General features: G+C 42.2%; 1 protein-coding gene across 1 annotated transcript in view; it reads left to right on the top strand.

Annotated features, from left to right (window-relative positions):
* Positions 1-23735, top strand: part of LOC124805365 — a 68134-nt gene that overhangs the window by 34003 nt on the left and 10396 nt on the right. The window contains exon 2 of the mRNA XM_047265918.1: positions 12173-12280. Coding sequence (XP_047121874.1) covers positions 12173-12280 — 108 coding nt within the window. The remainder of the gene's footprint in view (positions 1-12172; positions 12281-23735) is intronic.

The following is a 23735-nucleotide window of genomic DNA, read 5'->3' on the forward strand; positions in this document are numbered from 1 at the left end:
CCATTGATTGGGAAAATCACATGTTTATCACAGGGGGTGGAAGCAAAGACTTGTGCGAAGTTATTCTAGAAGCGCTCTCAACATACAACATTGAGCAATTGGTCAGAAAACCAACTCGAAATGGGAACATATTAGATATCTTGGCGACAAACAGACCTGATCTTTTTGAGGAAGTTAATCTAGAAGAAGGCATTAGCGACCGTAATGACGTTGTGACTTCTATGTCAGTGGAAGCTGCAAAACAACGAAAGAAACAGCGTAGAGTTTTCTTGTATGGAAAAGGAAATAAAAGTGTCATTAATGAATGTCTTCATAATCAGCTACAAACGTTCGTCACGAGACACAAAGGTATTGAGCAGCCTTTGTCAGAATTTAAAGGTATGGTCCACCACATGCTAGACAAGTATTTGCCTAGCAAAAATATAGGGGAGGGAAAGGATATACCTTGGTACAACAAACATATTACGACTTACATGGATATGGTGTCGGTTCTTTCGGACATGTCAGAAAGAATAGACACCATATCCGTATATGTACGTAGTTCTGGCAAATCCGATTCAAATGGCTGTGAGCACTATGGGACTTAACGTCTGTGGTCATCGGTCCCCTAGAACTTAGAACTACTTAAACCTAACTAACCTAAGGACATCACACACATTCATGCCCGAGGCAGTATTCGAACCTGCGACCACAGCAGTCGCGCGGTTCCGGACTGAGCGCCTAGAACAGCAAATCCGGCCATGACCTTCCTCTTCTGTGCAGATGCACACATATTACCCGAACTCTTATGGGACTTGGTAAGAATGTCTTCCACGAGTAGTGAGTGTGTTGCGTAGGGACACCTAGAATGTAGTCTTGTAACACCCCACCAGTCACTTTTCGGGTTTCGGTGTGTGTTCACCCCAGGTAACTGACTAACAGATCAACAGAGAGTGCAAAACTGCCGCAATGTCGGATAACGCAAAGAAAGTAATAAGGCCCTGTGACTCCTGATTGAACTGCGGTGGCAGTGTTGACATTAATTGATTCAGAATTGATCCCTTTTAATTATAAAGGGGTGCACATTGACGTTATAGTCAGCTATTGAACACCTCATGCAAATGTTGAACATAAAATTAATGAAGAAAGTGACTTGTGATTTCAAATACTTTATTGAAAACAGATGCAGTCGATTAGCACAGATTTATTTTAACTCACGACCTTCATTCATCACATTACATGACTCTCCTAACAGGCAGTGGTAATAAATTGCGTTTGCGTTGAGTAAAGCGCGATAAATCGTAAGTAATTCCTATCGACTGATCCAGGCGCAATGCGAAGTGCGAGAAGAATCCTACAATACACGACCCATGAAACCCTCATTGAAACTTTGCCGAATAGATCCAACAAATTACTCAGTGGCCGGAGCGGACGCAATATCACCGAATTCAGCGTGGCAGTGCGGCATCGTTATGCGGACGTCAGCCGACCTCATGCTGCTGCAAGGCTGCGCTCATCTATTCACTTCTAGCTATCTTGCTCAGTACATAGCTGAACGAAAACTTTCTATCTCATAGCTCAATCGTTCCATTTGCTAAGTCCTAAACTGCAGAGATGCTCACTCTCTCTCTGGCAAGCTGAGTAAAGAACGCCACGTCCACACACCAGGGAAGCTGGGAATGGAAGACTACTACGGGGACTTCTGCCAGTCTGCTCTTTGCCTCGGTTTCCCCTCCAGCAAAATCACTTACGCCAATTGCAGCGCAAGTCACGTTAATTATGAGTCGCTTCCCAGTGCCGACTAATGCCTGCACTGGGAAGTGAACAAATTCCCACAAAATTTCCCTTCCTCTCAACTTCTGCTATTTAGCTCCTCCCAGGCCACCCATCAAGGTTATCGTCTGCACAAACACCAATTTTTCCGGAATTCTGACTCCCAGGAGAGTACTTCAAATTCCTTGGTCCTATGTTCCCATTGGAGGCTGGCGTATTTCATTCTGTCACTCTTCACCTGATTTACTTCAGACTCTGCAGACTGTGAATTCAGTGTGAAGTTGCTGTAGTCACAAACACGCATATTTTGGCCTCTGTTGACCACTCCACTGTAGCCTTGCACGGATCACTCACATGTTTCACTGAAAACGGGACAATGGACATTTATCAACAGGCGTACAAGTTCTCCATCTGCTTCCCGGCACACCAGCACGGGGTCAACCCCCCCCCCCCCCCCCTCACTGGCACTTTATCTTAAGGAAGCTGGAGGCCGCGCCCCATTACCGCTTTCTCAAGAGTCTGAGCCGCCCTAAGCTGCCTATTTTCGCTTTCCTTTGCTGCACCCCAGCTGCACACCATGGTCAATGCTGAATACTTCCTGGAATGAACTAGCCTCTAGTAAATCGACGCGTTTCCACAAAGTTTTCATATCGTGTGAATTACTTTAAAACCATCACCCAACATTAATTATTCCAGTACGTTTATACTATACCCTCTACAAGATGCATAGTGCCTTGTCAGTCATTTTTGTTCAGCCCTACTGTTCACTCAACGTGAGTTCGGTGATCTTTAATGACTTCATGTAAGGGGCATAGTTCTTGCCATCTTACAGTGTGTGGAATATAAGGTCAGAATGTGGGTCTTGCGGAAGGCATGCGCAAGACAGTCCATGCAGTCGCACTGTTCTTCGTGCCCTCAGTGGATCAGATGGATAGAGTGTCTGCCATGTAAGCAGGAGATCCTGGGTTCGAGTCCCGGCTGGAGTACAAATTTTCACCTGTCGCCATTGATATAGATCAACGTCCATCAGCAGCTGAATGTATTAATATATAATTCTAACATATTAGGAAGTTTGCTGAGAAAGCAGAGAATTTTGCACAGTCGTTTTAAACATAGACACTGCCCTGCTGACAAAAAGAAATAAAGCGAAATGAAAGCTGCTGTCAAAAGGTCAGAGAGAGATTCTTTTAGCGAATTTGAAAGCAATATCTTATCTGCAGCTTCTAAAAGTTACCCCAAAAAATTATGGTTGTATGTAAAATCTATGAACGCGACAAAAAATTCAATACCTTCTCTTGCTCACAGTACAGGTAATGGAAGGGATGATGATAAACAGAAGGCCGGAATTCTGAACCTTCTTTTCAAAAACTCGTTTTCGGCAGAGGACTGCAACATCATTCTCTCTTTCAATTATCGAATAAACACAAGGATAGCTGACATAGTGTCTAGTGTATCTGGGATTGTAAAACAGTTAGGATCCTTAGACGCCAGGAACGCATCTGGCCCAGATGGTATCCCCGTAAGGTTATATGTTTAGTATGCTACAAATATAGCACCATTCTTATCCACAATCTATCCGATATCATTGGAACAGTGGAAAGTTCCACATGACTGGAAGAAGAGCAGGTCATTGCAATCTATAATAAGGGTGGAAAATCGGGTGCACATAATTAATGGCCAATTTCACTGACATCGATTTGTTGTAGAATCGTGGAACATATTTTGTATTCAGACATAATGACAGTTCTAGACTATGAGAAGGTCATCTGCAGAAACAAGCACGTTTTTAGGAAACAGCTGGCCCTCTTTGTGCATGATATACAATAGGCTCTAGATACCGGTCCCCTTGTTGATGCCATATTTCTAGACTTCCTAAAAGCGTTCGACTCAGTTCCGCACTGTCGCTTCCTCCAAAAATTGCGCGCTTACGGCCTATCCGATGACATATGCGGTTGGATAGATAGTTTTCTAACAGACAGAACCTGAACGGGTTGACTTCAAAAGAAACAAGCCTAACTTCAGGTGTGCCCAGGGCAGTGTAATAGGTCCGCTGCATTTTACGATTTACATAAACGATGTGGTTGATGGTACTAACAGCGGCATTAGACTGTTTTCCGATGATGCTGTAGTCTACAGGAAAGTAGTATCACACGAAAGTTGTGAACAAAACAATGAGGATTTGCAGAATATAAGTGCGTGGCGTAATGAATCTCAATATTAGTAAGTGTAACCTACTGTGTATAACAAGCCGAAAATCCGCATTAATGTACGAGTACAAAGTAAACGCCCAGTCGTTAGAAGCGGTAACATCCGTCAAGTATCTGAGTGTTACTATACGAGAGGATCTCAAATGGAATGGTCAGATTACACAAGTAACGGGCAAGGCGAACTCTTGATTGTGGTTTATTGGTAGAATCCTGAAACGATGCAGTCCGTCAACAGAGGAAATTGCTTACAATAAGTTAGTTCGTCCAGTGTTAAGAGTCCTGTACGTCTGTATGGGAGCCTTACCAGTTGGGTCAGAATCAAGAGATTGAGAAGGTCCAAAGAAGAGCGGCAAGATTCGTGACTGGTACATTTAGCCACCGCGAGAGCGTTACAAATCTCATAGAAAGTTTGAAGTGGGACTCACTTTCAGATAGACGACGCCCTAAACGGAAGGGGCTGCTCACTAAATTCCGAAATCCGATCTTCGCCGAGGATGTACAGCATATATATTACCACCAACTTTAAATTGGGCAATAATCACCATTCAAAGATAAGGGAAATTAGAGCTCGTGTTGAAGCTTTCAGACAGTAGTTTTTCCCTCGCGCGGAGAATTATTCGGTCGTTTCGTGAGCACAGAAGTGTCTGCGGTACCTTCATCGAGCTGAGGACCGAACTCAAATATGGTGAGTTGTCGCTTCCGAAGTTGGAGTCGCCCGATTCATAAAAAGAGTGAAATGGGAATTACTGACAACTCATACAAAAAGTACTAAGCGCAGTTCATAGCCGAGTGGTCGCCCATGGCAGCAGGCAAAGCAAACGTCACTACTGTTGCCAGACAGGACATTACAAGTAACGGTAACGAAGAAAATTATTGCACCAATGAAAGTAATGCAACGACCGTCGGAGGAGACGAGTATGGTACTCAAATGATGAAAACAGACCAGTAGTTTCCTTCCGGCGGTTGTTGTTGTAGTCTTCAGTCCAGAGACGGGTTTGACGCAGCTCTCCATGCTACTCTATCCTGTGCAAGCTTCTTCATCTCCCAGTACCTACTGCAACCTACATCCTTCTCAATCTGCTTAGTGTATTCATCTCTTGGTCCCCGTCTACGATTTTTACCCTCCATGCTGCCCTCCAGTACTAAGCTGGTGATCCCTTCATGCCTCAGAACATGTCGTACGAACGATCCCTTCTTCTAGTCACGTTGTGCCACAAATTCCTCTTCTGCCCAATTCTATTCAATATCCCCTAATAAGTTACGTGATCTATCCATTTAATCTTCAGTATTCTTATGTAGCACCCCATTTCGAAAGTTTCTGTTCTCTTCTTGTCTAAACTATTTATCGTCAATTTTTCACTTTCGTACATGGCTAACCACACAAATAATTTCAGAAAGGAATTTACGACGCTTAAATCTACCCTGCATGTTAACACATTTCTCTTCTTCAGAAACGATTTCCTTGCCATTGCAAGTCTACATTTTATATCCTCTCTACTTTGAGCATCATCAGTTACTTTGCTCCACAAACAGCAAAACTCATCTACTACTTTAAGTGTCCCATTTCCTAATCTAATTCAAATGGTTCAGATGGCTCTGAGCACTGTGGTACTCAACATCTGAGGTCATCAGTCCCCGAGACAGGATTCGAACCTACGACCGTAGCGGTAGCGTGATTCCAGACTGAAGCGCCTAGAACTGCTCCGCCACACCGGTCGGCTAATCTAATTCCTTCAGCATCACCCGACTTAATTCGACTACATTAAATTATCCTAGTTTCGCTTTTGTTGATGTTCATATTATAACCTCCTTTCAAGATAATGTCCATTCCGTTCAACTGCTCTTCCAGGCCCTTTTCTGTCTTTGACAGAATTACAATGTCATCGGTAAAGCTCAAAGGTTTTATTTCTTCTTTATTAATTTTAATTCCTACTCAAAATTTTTCTTTTGTTTCCTTTACTGCTTGTTCAATATACAAACTGAATAACATCAGGGATAGGCTACAACCCTATCTCATTCCATTCCCAACCACTGCTTCCCTTTCATGCCCCTCGAATCTTATAACTGCCATCTGCTTTCGGTATAAGTTGTAAATAGCCTTTCGCTCACTATATTTTACCAATGCCACCTTCAGAATTTGAAAGAGAGTATTCCAGTCAACATTGTCAAAAGCTTTCTCTAAGTCTACAAATACTAGAAACGTAAATCTGCCTTTCCTTAATCTATCTTCTAAGATAAGCCGTAGGGTCAGTATTGCCTCACGTGTTCCAACATTTCTACGGAATCCAAACTGATCTTCCGCGACGTCCGCTTCTACCAGTTTTTCCATTCGTCTGTAAAGAACTCGTATTAGTATTTTGCAGCCGTAACTTGTTAAACTAATAGTTCGGTAATTTTTACACCTGTTTACGCCTGCTTTCTTTGGGATTGAGATTATTATATTCTTCTTGAAGTCTGAGGGTGTTTCGCCTGTCTCATACATCTTACTCACCAGATGGTAGAGTTTTGTCAGGGTTGGCTCTCCCAAGACTATCACTGGTTGTAATGGAATATTGTCTACTCCCGCCGCCTTGTTTCGACTTAGGTATTTCAGTGATCTGTCAAACTCTTCACTCAGTATCGTATCTCCCATTTCATCTTCATGTTCGTCTTGTTCCATTTCCATAATATTGCCCTCAAGTAATTCGCCCTTATATAGACCCTATGTATACTCCTTCGACCTTTCTGCTTTTCCTTCTTTGTTTAAAACTGGTGTTCCATCTGAGCTCTTGATATTCATACAAGTGGTTCTCTTTTCTCCAAAGGTCTCTTTAATTTTCCTGTAGGCAGTATCTATTTCACCCTAGTGATATATGCGTCTTCATCCTTACCTTTGTCTTCTAGCCAGCCCTGCTTAGCCATTTTGAACTTCCTGTCGTTCAATTTCGAACCGATTTTAAAAGAAGCTACTAATTAGCTCTATCCGTCTAATAGAGCTAATTACTAGCTCGTTTTATAATCCATTCCAAATTGTCGAAAATCCTTTTTTAAACTACTTTTGATGAGTAATAAACAGATGTACCGAGCATCTCCCATGAAACTTTCTATTAAAGTATAGTTTACTGACACTTACGACACGATTATAGCTCAAGCAACGAAATAAATCCACAATCAGCGCTAGTCTCATACTAAACTGAGCATTATTATGATATTTCCTTCCCTGCTTCCAGTTTTGGATCTTAATTTAATTAAATTATCTTGAAAACAATTCCATTCACTTTTGAATTGACTGAAAAATTTAAAATAGTTCGTACTATTTAATAGCTATACTATTTTCAGTAATTTGTACACTTTCTGCCGTATAATTACTAAATTCAGCTGTTACATTCAATAACGAAAAAACATAAATTAATTTATTAATTATAAAAATATCTCTCGAGATAGTGCCTTTTCTACTGATCAAGTTAGACAGTCGTGCGACGGAGCGTACGTTTGATTGGTGTTCAGTGCTTTTCAAATATCCACAGTACGGCCGTAGTTGCTCCTTGTACTCCAAAGACGTAGTTAACAAGTCTCGTGTAAACACTGCGACTTCACCTGCACCTGACTCCACAGTGCATAGGTGTGATTTGCAAGTGTTTACTTAATTGTCTTTACGACACGTCGGATCTTCGGCCTGCTCTATATAAAGTGAGGCACTGTCGAGGAAAGGCACATTTACTGATCCAACAGCCGTAAGTATTTCAATATCTCAATGTACAGGCGACCATTAACCAAATTACCTCTGCGGCAAATCATTATGGGATGAGTTGTGTACACACTGCTATGCACCTACTTCGTTAAGTCTCGTATAACTTAAACCCTCGTAATAACTATCTGATCAAAAGCTTCCGGACATCTGTCAGTGGTCATCAATACAGGGTGTGTCCGCCCTTCGCGTTGACGGCTAGGCTCTCCTGGCGACTCTTTCAATGACATATCTGAGTGAAACTTCCTCGCAGGTTTAAACTGTGTGCCAGTCTCGGACTCTGACTTGCGACCTTTGCTTTTCGCTCATACTGACCAATCCAAACACTACTCACGACTCGTACTCACAGTTCCAATTTTGCAAGTATCCCACTCCTACGTCCCGAACTTGACAGATGTTCTCCTACGTGCCTTACGGGACCAGCACTAGCGGCAGAAAGGATCTTGTGGAGACACTGTTTACCCGCAACCTCGTTGATTGTTTCTAGAATGAATGTAAGAATGTAGGAGATGATGTACTGGGTGACGAGGAACTGTGATGACAAATTACGAATCGCGCTTGTATAGCTCAGTCGGTAGAGCACATTCCAGCGGAAGGCAAGCGTGCAAGTGCGAGTCCCTGTCAGGTACGTAGTTTTAATTTGCCAGAAAGTTTCAAATCAGCACGCACTCAGCTGCAGAGTGAAAGCTGATTCACGTGGCTGAACGTCTGTGAAGCAACGCCACCACATCGTTCCTCGACAGCCGAACTAGGGAATGTAGTGATGGTGTACGCTGGAGTTTGGAGGGATGTCGACGCGCTGTAACTCATCCCAAAGGTGTTCCTTTGGGTTGACGGTGGAAGACTGGGCAAGCCAGTTCATTTCAGGAATGATATTGTCCACAAACCGTTGCCTCCCACTGTTTGTTTTATGGCAGGCTGTGTTCCTCTACTGTATGCAGTAGAAGAAGACTGTAGTTTTTTAAACGCAATGCCTGGATCACGCACTAAGCGCGGAAAACACCCCTATACCGCAACACAACATACTCTGTACCGCACTGTTGGCAGTACACCTGACGGCAGGTACCGTGGTACCATTCTCCAAGCATTCGCCAAACTGAAACACATCCATCGGCTGTCCACAGGGTATAGCGTGATTCAGCACTCCAAACCACGTTTTGTTTCCAGTCATCCACGGTTCAGTAAGTCAGTCTTCACACCATCACAAGTGTCGCTTAGAACTGACTACAGCTTCATTGAAGGTGTCCGACTATTACGCCCTATGCTTTTTAACTCCATTCGTACAGTCATCGTGCTGGCTAGGCTCAGAATTCCTTTACAACCACCTACTGTAATGCTTGGGGTTCCTGTCCATCTATACCTGAAGTCTGCGTCGTCGTGCATTAACTGTAGTTGTTCATCTTGGACATCCTTACAAGGACTGAAACGCCCTTGATGGATTTGATACTCGGGTGATATTCAGTGACTGGTACTTTTGAAAGCCACTCAGATCTCTTGACCGACCCATTCTGCTGTTGTTGTCTCTATACTGAAAAAGCAATACTCCCCGCCTACTTTCACACTCGCGAGTCCATCTCTCATGACAACTAGTGGTAAATTCCGCAATACGTAATGGCGTCCAGATACTATTGATCAGGTAGTGTACGTTCGGCTCTCGTAGCGGAACAACCATTTGAAATACTTAGATGTGTGTGGTACCAGAACAATAGGTTCGCAGTTCACCCATCCTCTGTTGCTAGCAAAGCGCTTGTGACTTACTTTCCTGATCGCTGGACAGAGGGGGAATGGTTCGAGGTTTCCTCCGCTCCGGGACTGGTCCTTGTGTTATTCTTACGTTCGTATTGTGTCATAATTAACATTAAACCAGCAAGGTGGTTCAGTGGGTACGGTCTGTATGGCTGAAAGTCAACAAAAGGTAAGAGAATGCATTATCAGAAGCTCTGCAGTTTCGACTGATTTGACACCAGTGCCGTAACGTCATCGTGTCAGAGATGTAGGCTATACTCGAGTTCCACGACTCAAGTGGATCCAAACCATTGCGCTATGGCAGCTAGTGCAACGATCATGATGAAGCGTATTCGGTCTGTCTAGATGTCTTCACATAAGAAACAAAGCGACCTGACATAATGCCACGAATAGAGACCTGCATCCCAGCGAACGCTTGTAGAAATACCCGTTCGGCCATCGGCCATTTAGGTTTCCATCATTTAACAAACTCATTTATCGCGAATGTCCATATCTTTCCTCTCAAAGGCCACAGTGGATTTCTTTCCCCAGTCGTAACCGACTTGTCCTAGACGGGACGTATTATCTTCCTTTCATTCTTCAGTGCAAATTGTTTGTGTAATTAGAAGGTGTTCGTTTTGAGCATTTGCTGACGTAAATGCACATAATATTGTTACAACATTTGTACACGTAACTCCCGTATCAGAGGAGGCATATGGAGAAACTGTTGTTTCTACACCTTTCTTAACGTCATTCGAGAGTCTTGAAAAGAGGAGTGCAGTGATGTAACGCTTTTTATTATTGTTGTTGAAATTTATTGTCAAAATATCTGGAAACTGTACTGAAGTTGAGAAGGTGGGTAGCGTGATTAGAATTTACCGGCATAAACACCGTTAGTCTCTTTCAGGCAGGCTACAACAGTATATAAGAGGTAGAAAAATTACAGAAATCAAGTCAAAACTGCACAGTAGCCAGAAACACCCTTCCACTCTTTCACCGACTACGCTGGGTATAAATACCGGACTGCCACATCTAACGATGAACAAAATATCGAAAATCACGAAGCTTATGTAATGAGCCAGATCTGAAGCACTCAACCTAACGTAAAAGCTTCTTCATTTTCTAAGCACATTGACAGTGGTGGTGAAAAAACATATCAGCCAAAAAATTCAGTTATACACAAAGATAGAGAGGAAAACGCCAATAAACACGCACACTTACAAGATAGTGACACTTAAGGAGTTCATATTGCCGTTTGTTCCGAATGTCAAAAACCTTGACCGCGAGGAGGACACGGTAAGTGCCATAATCAGATTTCCCAGAAACTTAGCTCAGTGGAAGAGGGGTCAGAATAAGTGAATACATTTTTCGGCTTATCAATAGATATTCGACCATTTCTGGGAACACGACGGTCAAAGTTTTCGAGGTAACGTATGTGCCTTTTAGGGAGAAAACAGTCCAACCAGAGCGGTAGTCCACTGGGTAGCGACGTGACATCACACTGATCTCTCCGCTTTCGGAACCCTGTTATTATTTTCATTTTTATATTTGTTATTCAGTTATCTACCAATGTGCGTGGAATAATACTACATTAATATTTTCCAAAGTATACCGAAATAAAGATTTCCTTGTTTGTCTTCTAACTGTATGTTGGTTAATGAATTCTAAATTGCTTGAACAACTTTGATGGTAGGTTTTTGAGAATCGGTCTAGTATCTGGAGATAGGTAGAGACCGTGTTCGCTTATTTTTGCTCCTCTTACACTAAGTGAAGTGTCTGGGAAACCGGGTTGTGGCGTTTCCGTGTTTTCCTCGTCAGCGTAGAAAGTCGTTACAACTAAAGAATGACGTATTTCCTATAATGACAGAACTTGAAGAAATGAATTAAAATTTGTGCCATGGCTGGGACATGAACCCATGACTCCTGGTACTATTCCGATTTGCTAACTATTACACGACCATAGCAATGTGCCTAATACAACTGCATGGACTACCCTAAACGAATGCCCTTCCTAACACAAGCTTGAGTTCATGCCTTCAATCCCCTTCTTAAAACATCTGTATTGCCAAGGTTCTACGGTGTTGGAATAGCACCCCAGCCTTATACCTGTTAGGGAGCATATTAGATTGGTTCAAATGGCTCTGAGCACTATGGGACTTAACATCTATGGTCATCAGTCCCCTAGAATTTAGACCTACTTAAAACCTAACCAACCTAAGGACATCACACACATCCATGCCCAAGGCAGGATTCGAACCTGCGACCGTAGCAGTCGCGCGGTTCCGGACTGAGCACCTAGAACCGCTAGACCACCGCGGCCGGCAGCATATTAGAGTAGGATAATCCATTCAGTTGTCTTAGCCGTACTGGTACGCTGGTATAATGGATAGCAAATCTGCGTAGTAACCAGGTCCTTGAGTTCAAGTCCATCAATCGCACAAATTTTAATTCAGTTCTTCAGTTAGCAGGATCCCTGGGTTCAAGCCTTCACCATGACACAAATTTTAATTCAGTTCTTCAGCCTTTATCATTGTCGAAGATGAGACACACATTTCACAAGGTAAATGTAATCCAATCAGCTCAGTTGACGATGCATTTATATCATAAATACTGGAATGAAGGTTTAGGGCACTGGCCTACAAAATCGAGTACCAATAACCTCATCTGATAGGTCCAGGAACGAACTTGATACACAAGCCATTGATATTTAAATGTGATTTGGCGATGAAGATCCTCAGCAGGCGGGACTCTCTCCTTGCAGATGCTGCTGTGGTCGCTTCTCGTCGTGCTGCCAGCATTCTCGGAGGCCTCGCACGTATTTGGATGCTCCCTGCCGCCTCCCTCCACACAACAATTCAACGCGACAACAGTAAGTTGATGCGACGTGCATGCCTTGAGTGACACATGCAAATTATGTCTACAGCTCGGTGCCACCAGTCACGTACGAAACATCACTTTCTCTTTATTAAATATCAAACACTCTGGATCTCGTCTTTAGACGAGACCTACTGAAGCTAGCATGGTGATTTTTAGAGCAGGACACTGGACGTAAGAGGTGTCAGCATAGGCGCCATCGGTGCCATAATACCACTGATAGTTTCCGTTTCGTAAACTTAGAATTTTAATCAGTAATAAATCACCTTTTTCCATCGCAGTCGGGAATTATATGAAATGCGCGTTGCACAGTAGCACTCCATCTGCTAATTCATAAAATAAATTACAAAAAATCGTGAAACTTCTTGGAAAGTTCACCTGACAACTCTTGGTAGAAACACCTGGTGTATTCAACAGCTGAACTACTCGGATCTTGTGCTTATCGTAAAATACTAATTCATCATCGATGTAAAAGCCATCTTAGTTCCACAGATTTCATCCTACATTATCGATATGCTGGGTAAGACAGGAGGAACGGTACGTACTTTTGACGGGTGATAGCATTAGTGGTTCTGAACAAAAAACTTGATGTGGACATATGCTCTACTCCGAATGGTTTCCGAGAGAGAACACTTTCAAAGTACATTTCTATTTCTTTTCTGTATTATTTATTGTCATCTCTTTACAACTTGCCACAATAGTATAGATGAACCTGAGATGAACATTTTGATTCAGGACGCTTGTAGTCTATAAAGTCGGAAAACTACCTCAAACTGGCCTTCAAAAAGTACCTAAGCCACAGCGAACGCCGGTCGCCCGAGATTTCCAATATTCTCATGATCTCTTCGCGCAAACTGTTAGTCCTAGACAAAAGACACATCGGACCTTTCTTGTAGCAAATTTAATCTAGTTTGTGTACTGAGACACGTTTTCGTAGGATGGTGGGATTTTCGAGTTATTCAAGATAAACGTACAAAACTTGTCTGTGTTACACTGAGCAATGAAGTTAAAAGATCACCCATTCGAAAACACGTCATTTTTCCCCACTGAGAGACAGAAGTTTGCTATTTAGCTCAAAAGTGCCTAGAACGTACTTCTGCCGTGGACGTGACACACTATGGAAAGTTCCTCTACATCTCATCTACATCTACGTGATTACTCTGCTATTCACAATTGAGTGCCTGGCAGAGAGTTCGGTCAACCACCTTCAACCTGTCTCTCTACCGCTCCACTTTCGAATGACGTGCGTGGAAAACGAGCACTTAAATTTTTCTGTGCGATCCCTGATTTCTCTTATTTTATCGTAATAATCATTTCTCCCTATGTAGTTGAGCGCCAACTGAATGATTTCGCATTCGGAGGAGAAAACTGGGGATTGAAATTTCAGGAGAAGACCCCGCGTAACGAAAAACGCTTTTGTTTTAATCATTGCCACTCCAATTCACGTATCATGTCTGTAGCACTATCTCCCCTATTTCGCGATAATGCAAAAAGAGCTGCCCTTCTTTGAACTTTTTCGATGTCATCCGTCAGTCCCACCTGATGCGGATCCCACACCGCACAACAATAGTCCAGAATAGGGTGGACAAGTATAGTGTAAGCAGTCTCTTTCGTAGACCTGTTCCACCTTCTAAGTATTCTGCCAATGAATCGCAGTCTTTGCTTTCCTCTACCCAGAACTTTAGCTGTGTGATCGTTCCAAACTAGGTTATTTGTAATTTTAAACCCTAAGTAATTACTTGAATTTACAGCCTTAAGATTTGTGTGACTTATCGCCTGATCGAAATTGAGCGTATTTCTTTTAGTATTCATTTGAATAACTTCACACTTTTCTTTATTCAGGGTCAATTGCCACTTTTCACACGATACAGATACCATATCTAAATCATTTTGCAATTCGTTTTCACCATCTGATGACCTTACAAGACGGTAAATGGTAGAATCATCTGCAAACAATCTAATATGGCTACTCAGATTGTCTCCTATGTTGCTAATATAGATCAGGGACAAAAGAGGATCTATAACATTTCCTTGGGGAACGCCGGATATTACTTCTGTTTTACTCCATGACTTTCCGTTTATTACTACGAACTGTGACCTTCCTTAAAGGAAATCACAAATCCAGTCGCACAACTGAGGTGATATTCCATAGGCATGCAGTTTGGTTAGAAGATGCTTGTCAGGAAAGGTGTCAAAAGCCTTCTGGAAATCTAAAAACATGGAATCAATTTGAAATCGCCTGTCGATAGCACTCATTACCTCATGAGTATAAAGAGCCAGTTGTGTTCTCACAAGAAACCTACTTCCTGAATCCATGCTAACTATGTGTCAATAAATCGTTTTCCTTGAGGTACTTCATAATCTTCGCCTACAAAATATGTTCCAAAACCCTACTGCAAACCGACGTTAGTGATATGGGCCTGTAATTCAGCGGATTACTCCTACTTCCCTTTCTGGATATTGGTGTGACTTGAGCAATTTTCCAGTCTTTAGGTACGGATCTTTCTTCGAGCGAGCCGTTGTATATATTTCCTAAATATGGAGCTATTGTATCAGCATACTCCGAGAGGAAACTGACTCGTATACAGTCCGGTCCAGAAGCCTTGCCTTTAATGAGTGATTTAAGCTGCTTTGCGACACAGAGGAGATCTACTTTTATGTAGCTATCGCTCCGTGAAGGTAATGACTGCGACTTGCCATTGGTATGTTTTATATATAATCAGAATCTCTTTGGGTTTTCTGCCGGATTCCGAGACAGAGTTTCATTGTGGAAATTATTAGAAGCATCTCGCATTGAAGCAAGCGCTATATTTCGAACTGCTGCAAAACTTTGCCAATCTTGGGGATTTTGCGTTCTTTTAAGTTCGGCATGCTTTTTTCGTTGCTTCTGAAACTGCGATCTGACCCGTTGTGTGTATGCAGGGGGATCAGTACCATCACTTATTAATTTATGCGGCATATGTTTCTCAATTGGTGTCGATACAATCTCTTTGAAATAATTCCACAACTTTTCTACGCTTACGTGATCCGATTGGATGGAGTGGAGACTGTCTCTTAAAAAGGCGTTAAGATCATTTTTATTAGCTTTTTAAATAGATTTTAATGTTGTTGCTTAATTTGTTCTGAAAGCGGTGCTGATAGAGAATAAAAGCGGTTTAAAAGCTTGCATTACTGCGCAACTGTTTCACCAAGTATCCAGTCTAGCTTACCAAATTCCCAACCAGACTAACATTAATTATAATATTTTAATAGTCATACGACCACCGGTGATATATATATATATATAAAAAGAGAATTTAAATAAAAAGAAATAAATCAGTTTATATTTGGAAATTTATTTTAACATTCATCATTGAAATTTCAGCATATTGAACTTGATTCATAACTAAACTGGTGCCTTATTTAGGATTGTGAAAATGTGAGATTGTATTCTTACGGATCACATCAAATATGGAGCCAAGATTGGCAGACTGCGTGCAACACTGCATTCACAAAATAACACACGAAGAACGTTGAAGCATATGCAAGAGGAAATTAACCACAACCAACCGATTCAATTTTCACCCAAAGAAGTTACGTTCGTAGCACAATCCTGTCCGTCATGTAGTTACCACACACTGGTATACTAAATTCATACTAACTCACTGTGAAATCTTCCCGAAAAGAATAGCTGAGGGCTACTTTGATGATTACGCCACATGATTCACGTGGTCAACTTGGTTTACACAAAGAGTGTAATCCACAATAATTTTGATTATTAAAATAAATTAGATCGAAAAGCAATTTACAAAAGAAAAACCTCGAACTGGTTGCTATCGTCTTACTACTAACCTGATGGGTCAAACAATTGTATAAGCACGTGGTACTGGTCTCACAAAGTACACCACACGTGGGTTGAACACAAAGAAAAGTTGCTATATTGAAAAATATTGACAAGACGAGACGTTATAATTTCACGCACATTCGCATTTAAGATTGATGATCTTAGTTAGAGTTATTGATCAACACGTGGTTCCACTTTACTCACAAAGTAGTGACAAAGCAACTACCGGAATATATTCTGAACTTCACACTCGAATTACACTGCGTTGCAATTTAAGATAACGTTAGATATCTTAGAGCTAAACCTGAAATAAAGGTGATTAAATTTTCAGGTAGGCTGATCTTAAGAAATCCATTGTCCTACAGACTTAGCAGACACGCGCTTAGCCGGAGATCTTACCACTTCAGACGCTCGCCGCGGACAGACTGACCTGGGCTCCTACCAAGGGTGCTTCCGTATACAAAACGGAAGTAACCAGAGAGGCAGCTTCCTATACCAACATGACAAGGGACGGACAGGACCAACTAAGGTTTGAAACCTCTTTGCTTTTAGAAAGCGTAGCTACCTGTTCCGACGTTGGTCCTACTGTTCTCTAGCAGACAGGCTTGTCTGCTACCATCCAGCATGCAACTAGAAATACATTTGCTCATTCATCCTCTCACACAGAAGGGAAGGGGGATGACAGTATCTTATCATATACAGTATATAAAAGAAAGCGGATGTAGGTTCCGTATGAGACTGTGTGACATGAACTACATATAAACTGTGCTTTAAAGTGTAGTAGTGTGACAGATCGTTCTTGTTTACGTGTAAAAGTAACACGTTTCACTGCTCAGTCTCCTCCCAGATAGTCAGAAATACCACAGTAAATTTAGAAGAGTAATTTATGCCGTAAATGACAACAGATTTCAGAAATTAACATTAAAGGAATCCAACAGAGACCTTTCAGGATGTACTTTGTGTTTCCTTTTAATGGTTGTGGGGGTTTCGGTATTCAGCCTAGCAGTAACTGCCTTGTGGTCACTAATCCCAGTATTCGTCGTGATACTCTCTATCTGTCCAGAATTATTTGTTGGTAAGAGGTCACACCTCCTCTTATCTACATCTGACCCCTCTGCGATGAACGTCAAAACCGCGACTCCCAGTGTTGATCTCACGCGATTTTCTTGTTTGTGGGCGAGGAAAACATTTCAGGTGAACCGCCACACAAATTCGCCATAACGAAAGTGGCCTAAAGGGAGTGAAAGAAACCACCCCTTCGCCTAGGTCGTTCATTTACACACATTTCGTGTTCTAGAATGGCAATATGCAGTGCGATGTGCAAAAGGGGATATTCTTTACAATCTGTGACATTGCTCACACACTCCAAACGACTCAACGCTTCTGTAAGCACATCGTGGGACTACAGCCTCATTTAACGTGATCTGAATCCTTTGGCGTGTAACGCAACCACAATTTTTTCCTGGTGTATAATGTGGAACCAGTAGGGACAATTCAGAATCAATCGACCAGAACTGAAGTTGCTCCAAAGCAGAAAATGATATGTAGCCTTTCACACCCCTCTTCTTTTGCAGCCTCCCGTGGCGTGATCACATGTGTCTGACATTGAAACATGTGTGAATGATACGGCAAAGGGTCCTGCTAACGCCCCGCACTTCGACAACACCCTCAGTGCTACTTCTGCACCTTTGTTGAATCCTTCAAAAACGTACCACCCAGAGACAACCCTTAACCGATTCCTAGGCATCTGCATGCAAGCCAACCTTCGATACCACTGATTCCGCGTACCTGCAAGCAGGTGCTAGAGTGGCAGGAGCGTGTCACTCAGCTGAAGAGTGTCGAGGGGTTGCTAGTCTGCGGGCCTTAGTTGATCAAGGGATGTCTCAGTACAGGCATATTTTAAAAATGCTCAATAAAGGTTGAAAGGAGTATGCTGGGCCACGCTTTTATGTGACACCAGAATAAGATACGAATATTAATAAATGAAACTATTATACTATAAACGATCAGTGTCTCTGATAGGCTCGATAATGCGGATCGCTGACTGTGCACGACCGCAGAGCCAAAGATACTGCTTTGTTGGAGTAAGAGAGCGCTGGGTGCACAGTTGTAGGTAACTGTGAGGGAAAGACGATGGAGCAGGCAGTCTTTTGGGTGTGCTGTGTAAAGCCGCCAAGTGATAGATTCATGGAGTATGTCTATATCGTTGAACATGAGAGCTGAAGTCTTCATGCAACCAAGGTAAACACGTTAAATTATTATGATTTGTGTTTTTTTCAGCGCGTTAGTGTAGATGAGTGGGCTGATAATTTATAATTATTGAGTAAACCCAGAATGAAAGTAAACCGTTTTGATAAAAAGGCTAGTTAGATATTTTACTTTGTAAAGTTTCTAAGATTTGTTAACAGAGCTATATTTATTTTGATGATTTGCGTTTATATTGGATTGATGAAGTTAGAAAATACTTGCTGTTTAAATCTCATTGTTTGTGAATCAATTGTGAGTAATGTAACTTCAATTGTCAGATGTTTCTGAAAAGACAAACATAACTCGCAATACGATTTTTGCAAAAAAAAAAAAAAAAAAAAAAACTCAGTACTAGTAATTCACCACAGTCAGTGCCGCCTCCTGTACAGGTCATATATTTTTCAAAGAATTTGCATTTTCATAAATGTTTTCATTTATCAGCGTAAACAGTTTCAAATGCATTTCAAAGTATTACAGCCAGTACTGCACATCGCTGAACCTTTAACTAGCATATCTATATTTTTTGTGAGAGACCAGAATATATATCGTTACGCCGTTGCTTCTTTAGAGGTAAGGCAATTTAATTTACTTGATATGTGCACAGCGATTTAAGTTATCAGTTTTGAAGAGGGAGAGGTGCTTCATTTCCTAAGGGGCTGAATGTATTTTGCAGTGACTGTATTTCTTTATTGGTACCGGGCGTTGCATTGCTCAGTCAATTTATGTAAAGTTTTGCTAACAATAACACAGAGTAAGCACACCAATTCCACTTACAACACGCAACATGACAATTCGAGATCAGTACTCATTTCACAGATCATACATTCACTCAACGTAATTTTAAAGAAATAATCGTTCTTAATGATAGTTACAAGGTATGTATGTAGCACCGAGGAGGGAGTTATTGGGAAGTCTTAGAGGAACCCTTTGGGTTTTAATTTACGCTCATTCAATGTGCTTTTACCCTCCCATGATCATGCTAAATAGGACCACGAAGCAGGATGAATGAAAGTGCATATAATTCCCTCGCTGACTCACTTCACGCTCAGATGTCTTAGAATGGTTCTGAACGATCCCAAATGGTTAAATACTGTATACTAGAGAAGAAAATACTGTCACTCTTCGCTCCAAAGGGATCAGGTCACGTTAACTGGGGGTACAGCACCACGATGTCTTTAGAGTAGCGCCGAGTAGTCTGGTGGCTGGTATCCTACCGTGGTTCATCGCAGTGTAAAGTGTCGCTTTTGACTGCGAAATGTGTGAAAACGAATTCCCCAAGGAAGCAGGTCGTTACACTAACGCCCTTTGTGCTAGCTTTTGAGGAATTTCTTTATCCATTCTGAACGGCGGTGTGTCTGAAATGTTTTCCTCAGCCACCGTTACGAAAAGCCTGAGATTTCAAGACTGGAAAGCGCGGTTCTGACCTCCACCGCAGAGGCATCAAGAAAAGGTATTACATATACGAGGGCTATTCGGAAAGTGAGGAACGATCGGTCGCGAAATGGGAACCACTTTGAAAATCCGACGAGGCTTTTAACAGACGTTTTGGGCAGTGTCTCTAGTATGCCAGACGATCACATCAAGACGCTTTTTTCAGTTGTGAGCGCACTGTGAACGAGTAAAGGTGCCTAAAACAATAATGTCTCCCGCCAAGCAGGAACGTCCTCTGAGAAGCTTCGCCTTAATGAATGCAGCCCACCTAACACAGCTGCCACGCAGTTCCTTCTTCATGGCAATTTTCAGCCGCACTCTGCAGGGGCAGTGAAGACGCTCCTGCAGCCTTTTCGATAGAACGTATTCAATCACCGACAACACAGCCCTACTTGACTCGTCCTGAGTATCATCTCTGTTCACACGAAACGCTGGATTCGAAGACAATACTTGGACGCAGGCTACGCGCTATAGACCAGCGTAGAGAATTATCGGAAAGCACGGGCGGCTGTCTTCTATTACGATGTTGGAAATTTGGTATAACGCTCCGACAAATGTCTAAGTCGGAGCGGCGACTATGTGGAGAAGTGCCTGGAAGGTGCAGCTAAATGTGCAAAGAAAACAGTTGTGATTTTCACTATGGTTTCCATTTCGTGACCGATCGTTCCTTACTTTCCGAGCAACCCTCGTATTTCTAAGGGACGTCGTGTGACAAGTCCACGGTGGAAATGGGGAGAAATGTGCTAAAACGGGGCTCCAATGTGACTTACACCTCACATACACTTATGAGCTCTGGTCTTCTTCTTGCATGTTTCAATACCTTGCTATTTGAAGTTTCGCCGAGCGCGAGGATTGAAGTCGCAGGGTGCCAAGCTTTCTGATCAATAGAAGGGACCGAAAGGTGGTTGTAGGCACCTTTGAGCCAAATTTCTGAATTCTGCGTTGCATTGGGGGTTTAATTATGAGATTTCAAAAAAGTGAACCTTCAAAACTTTTGCGCAGTGTGTTTATGAACAGTCTTAGACATAGTAACAGACCGTCGGCCGGCCGCCACAGAGATTAAGTCCGAGTCGTTCACTTAAGGTGGCCAATAAAACCGACCGCCCATGACAACGCTAAGTCTGGCCATCTGCACGATCTGGCAACACTGCTAGAAGCAGAAGTGTCAGGAGGAAGTGTTGTCTACTTCCGAGCCGTAGTTCTGTGGGTGAGCCCGAGGTCTAGAGGTAATCGTCGCAAATTCTAAACTTACAGTCACGTGTTCGCGTCAAACTGTATTTTTATTTTTAACCACATTTCGGCCCTCATCTAAAGCTATGAGTCTGATTGAACATCGAAGATAGTTCTCTTCACATTCTACCCACCAGCAATAACAAGCACTTCCAGGAACAATTCCGCAGGACAGCTCGTGGCTGCGTCGCGATCATAACAGCCGCCAGCCACCAGCCGCCGCCTGAAATCCGAAAGGCGTACCAATCTTCGGCATGGCATTTCTCGAACACAGATCTACTATCAACTCTGTCAAAGAAATCACACCCATCAACAATCGACTTATGACTATGCTCATTCAGAGTCCCGATAAAAAATACACACTTTTCAATGCATATGCCCCCACCAACATAGAGGATAAGAAAACACCGAAAATGTTGAAAAATTCTGGCACACACTCGGAAAAACCATCAGCAAAATTCATCAAGACGACGTGTAGATACTAATGGGACCCCTCAGCTCTCTATTTGGGACAGAAAAAACCTATAGATAAACCATTGGCACAAATTCAACACACCGAAACACTTACACCAACGACACACGTCTGACTGACATTTGCCAGCAATTCAACCTCAAAATGATGTCTACACACATCAGGAAAAAAACAGTTCCCATGTAACATGCATGGCTACCAAGTGCAAGCTGCTTTCGTTCGCCTTTCGAAACTCGCTGAAAGCCAGATTTTTTAATTCTTTTGTAGCAGAACTACAAGCAGGCAGATACAAACTCAATAAGGGAATCATAAGACAACCCTCGAGCAAAATTCGTTTTGCTACTTTTACTACCCCTTAGCTTTAGAGCGAAAACCTTACGGTACTGCAAAATTCATGTCACTTTTGTTTTCTTCCGACATATTTTTTGTTGTTGTGAATAAATAATTTTATCTGTGAACTGCCATATTTTCATAATACTTGCGAATGATACAGGACATGAAGTAAATACAGATATTTGCGAAGTCAAAAGTCGGTAATATCCTACTAATTCGTGTTAAAATAGGCTGCCGTCGTGATGTTTCTGTAGTAAGCTGAATTTAATTTGTATTAGTGCAGTGAATATTTTAATTGCGTTTTTCATTAGTTTACTGAACGCAATAGTAATCATCAAAGAGATGTACGATTTTCTGTCACGATATCTAAAACAATCTGACAATGCTAAAGTAGTTCACAAATTCTACATCCGTAGAAACCTAGTGGTTCTAATGACGTCATTAAATCAGTGTAGTTTGAAGAGTATTTTCTTCTAGAAATGGATTGCCTTTACGGTTCATCGATCAATAGTGGTAAAGGTAAATTTTGCGAGTATGTGATGAGAGGGACAAGTGCTTGAGAGAGGACCTCTCTATCAACACAAGTGCCAAAGAGATAAATTTCCTATCAATCTCCTGGACAGTTTTGTTTCTCAAATCATCAGAGTACCTTATCACACGTGATGTAATTTTGTCGTTCGATTTTCTTACACTGCGACCGAAAGGTGTCTCAGTTGTTGGCAACAAATTCCAGCTGTGATGCACATACCCTTGGGGCAGAATTCGTAGCGCAAAACACAATTTTGGAGCTATCAGATGTAAAATATTATGTTCACACTACTCTTTGCTCGAGTTTACGTCTTTTGGTGGGGCTCAGCCTTTCATTTCTTCTTAGGAAGTTAACGATAAAGGCATCATAACTCGTCACCAGTAACAGTACTGCATAGGAATGCTCAATGAGCGACCTGATGACGTTAAATAATAGTCACTCCGTTGATTTTTGTTGTTTCGAATTAGAGCATGCAGTACTCCTACACCAGACTTCTGAACTTTGCCTGTTGAACGCAAATGTCGCATGATGGTTAAATGGTGATCCGTCACATATAGCAGTATTCGAGACTTCCATAATGTGGAAAATCATTCACGCCACAACGATCTTTGTTGAAACAAGAATATCTTTTACTGGCGCGTTTTTCCCAAAAGCACTCGCTCCACACACAGTTCAAATCTTTCTAGCTGCCTCCTCTGCATTCACCCCTCTGTTATACCAAAAGTAAAAATTGTGTTGCAGATGTTACACCTTTCTCCACTTGAGACTCAATTTTACAACGTTTAACTGTTGTTCATGATTTTCAAATATGCAAAATTCAATGCTTAACTGCAAGATGATAACTAGAACTTCGAATTCGAAAATGACAGTTGATACATACACTGACAGCGTCGCGCTGCGTTCACCTGGGCGGCGCCGGATTTCAGGTGGCGGGTGGCGTCTGGCCGGTGGCCGGTAGCCGCTGCAGCTCGAGGAAACTCTCGAGCGTAAACTGTTCTGATCGCGACATAGCCACGAGCTGTCTTGCAGAATTGTTTCTGGAAGTGCTTGTTACTGCTGGACTCATAGCTTTAGATGAGGGCCGAAATGTGGTTAAAAATAGAAATACAGTTTGACGCCAACACGCGACTGTAAGTTTAGAAATCGCAACGATTACCTCTAGACCACCGGCTCACTCAACACAAGCACGTCTCGGAAGTAGACAACACTTCCTCCTGACACTTACGCATCTAGAAGTGTTGCCAGATCGTGCAGATGGCCGGAATTAGCGTTGTCAGGAGTGGTCGGTTCTATTGGCCACCTTAAGTGAACGACTCGGACTTAGTCTCTGTGGCGGCTGGCCGGCGGTCAGTTTTTATGTCTAAGACTATACATGGACAACCTAT

Source organism: Schistocerca piceifrons, chromosome 7 (genome assembly GCF_021461385.2).
Source record: "Schistocerca piceifrons isolate TAMUIC-IGC-003096 chromosome 7, iqSchPice1.1, whole genome shotgun sequence".
NCBI classification, from domain to species: domain Eukaryota; kingdom Metazoa; phylum Arthropoda; class Insecta; order Orthoptera; family Acrididae; genus Schistocerca; species Schistocerca piceifrons.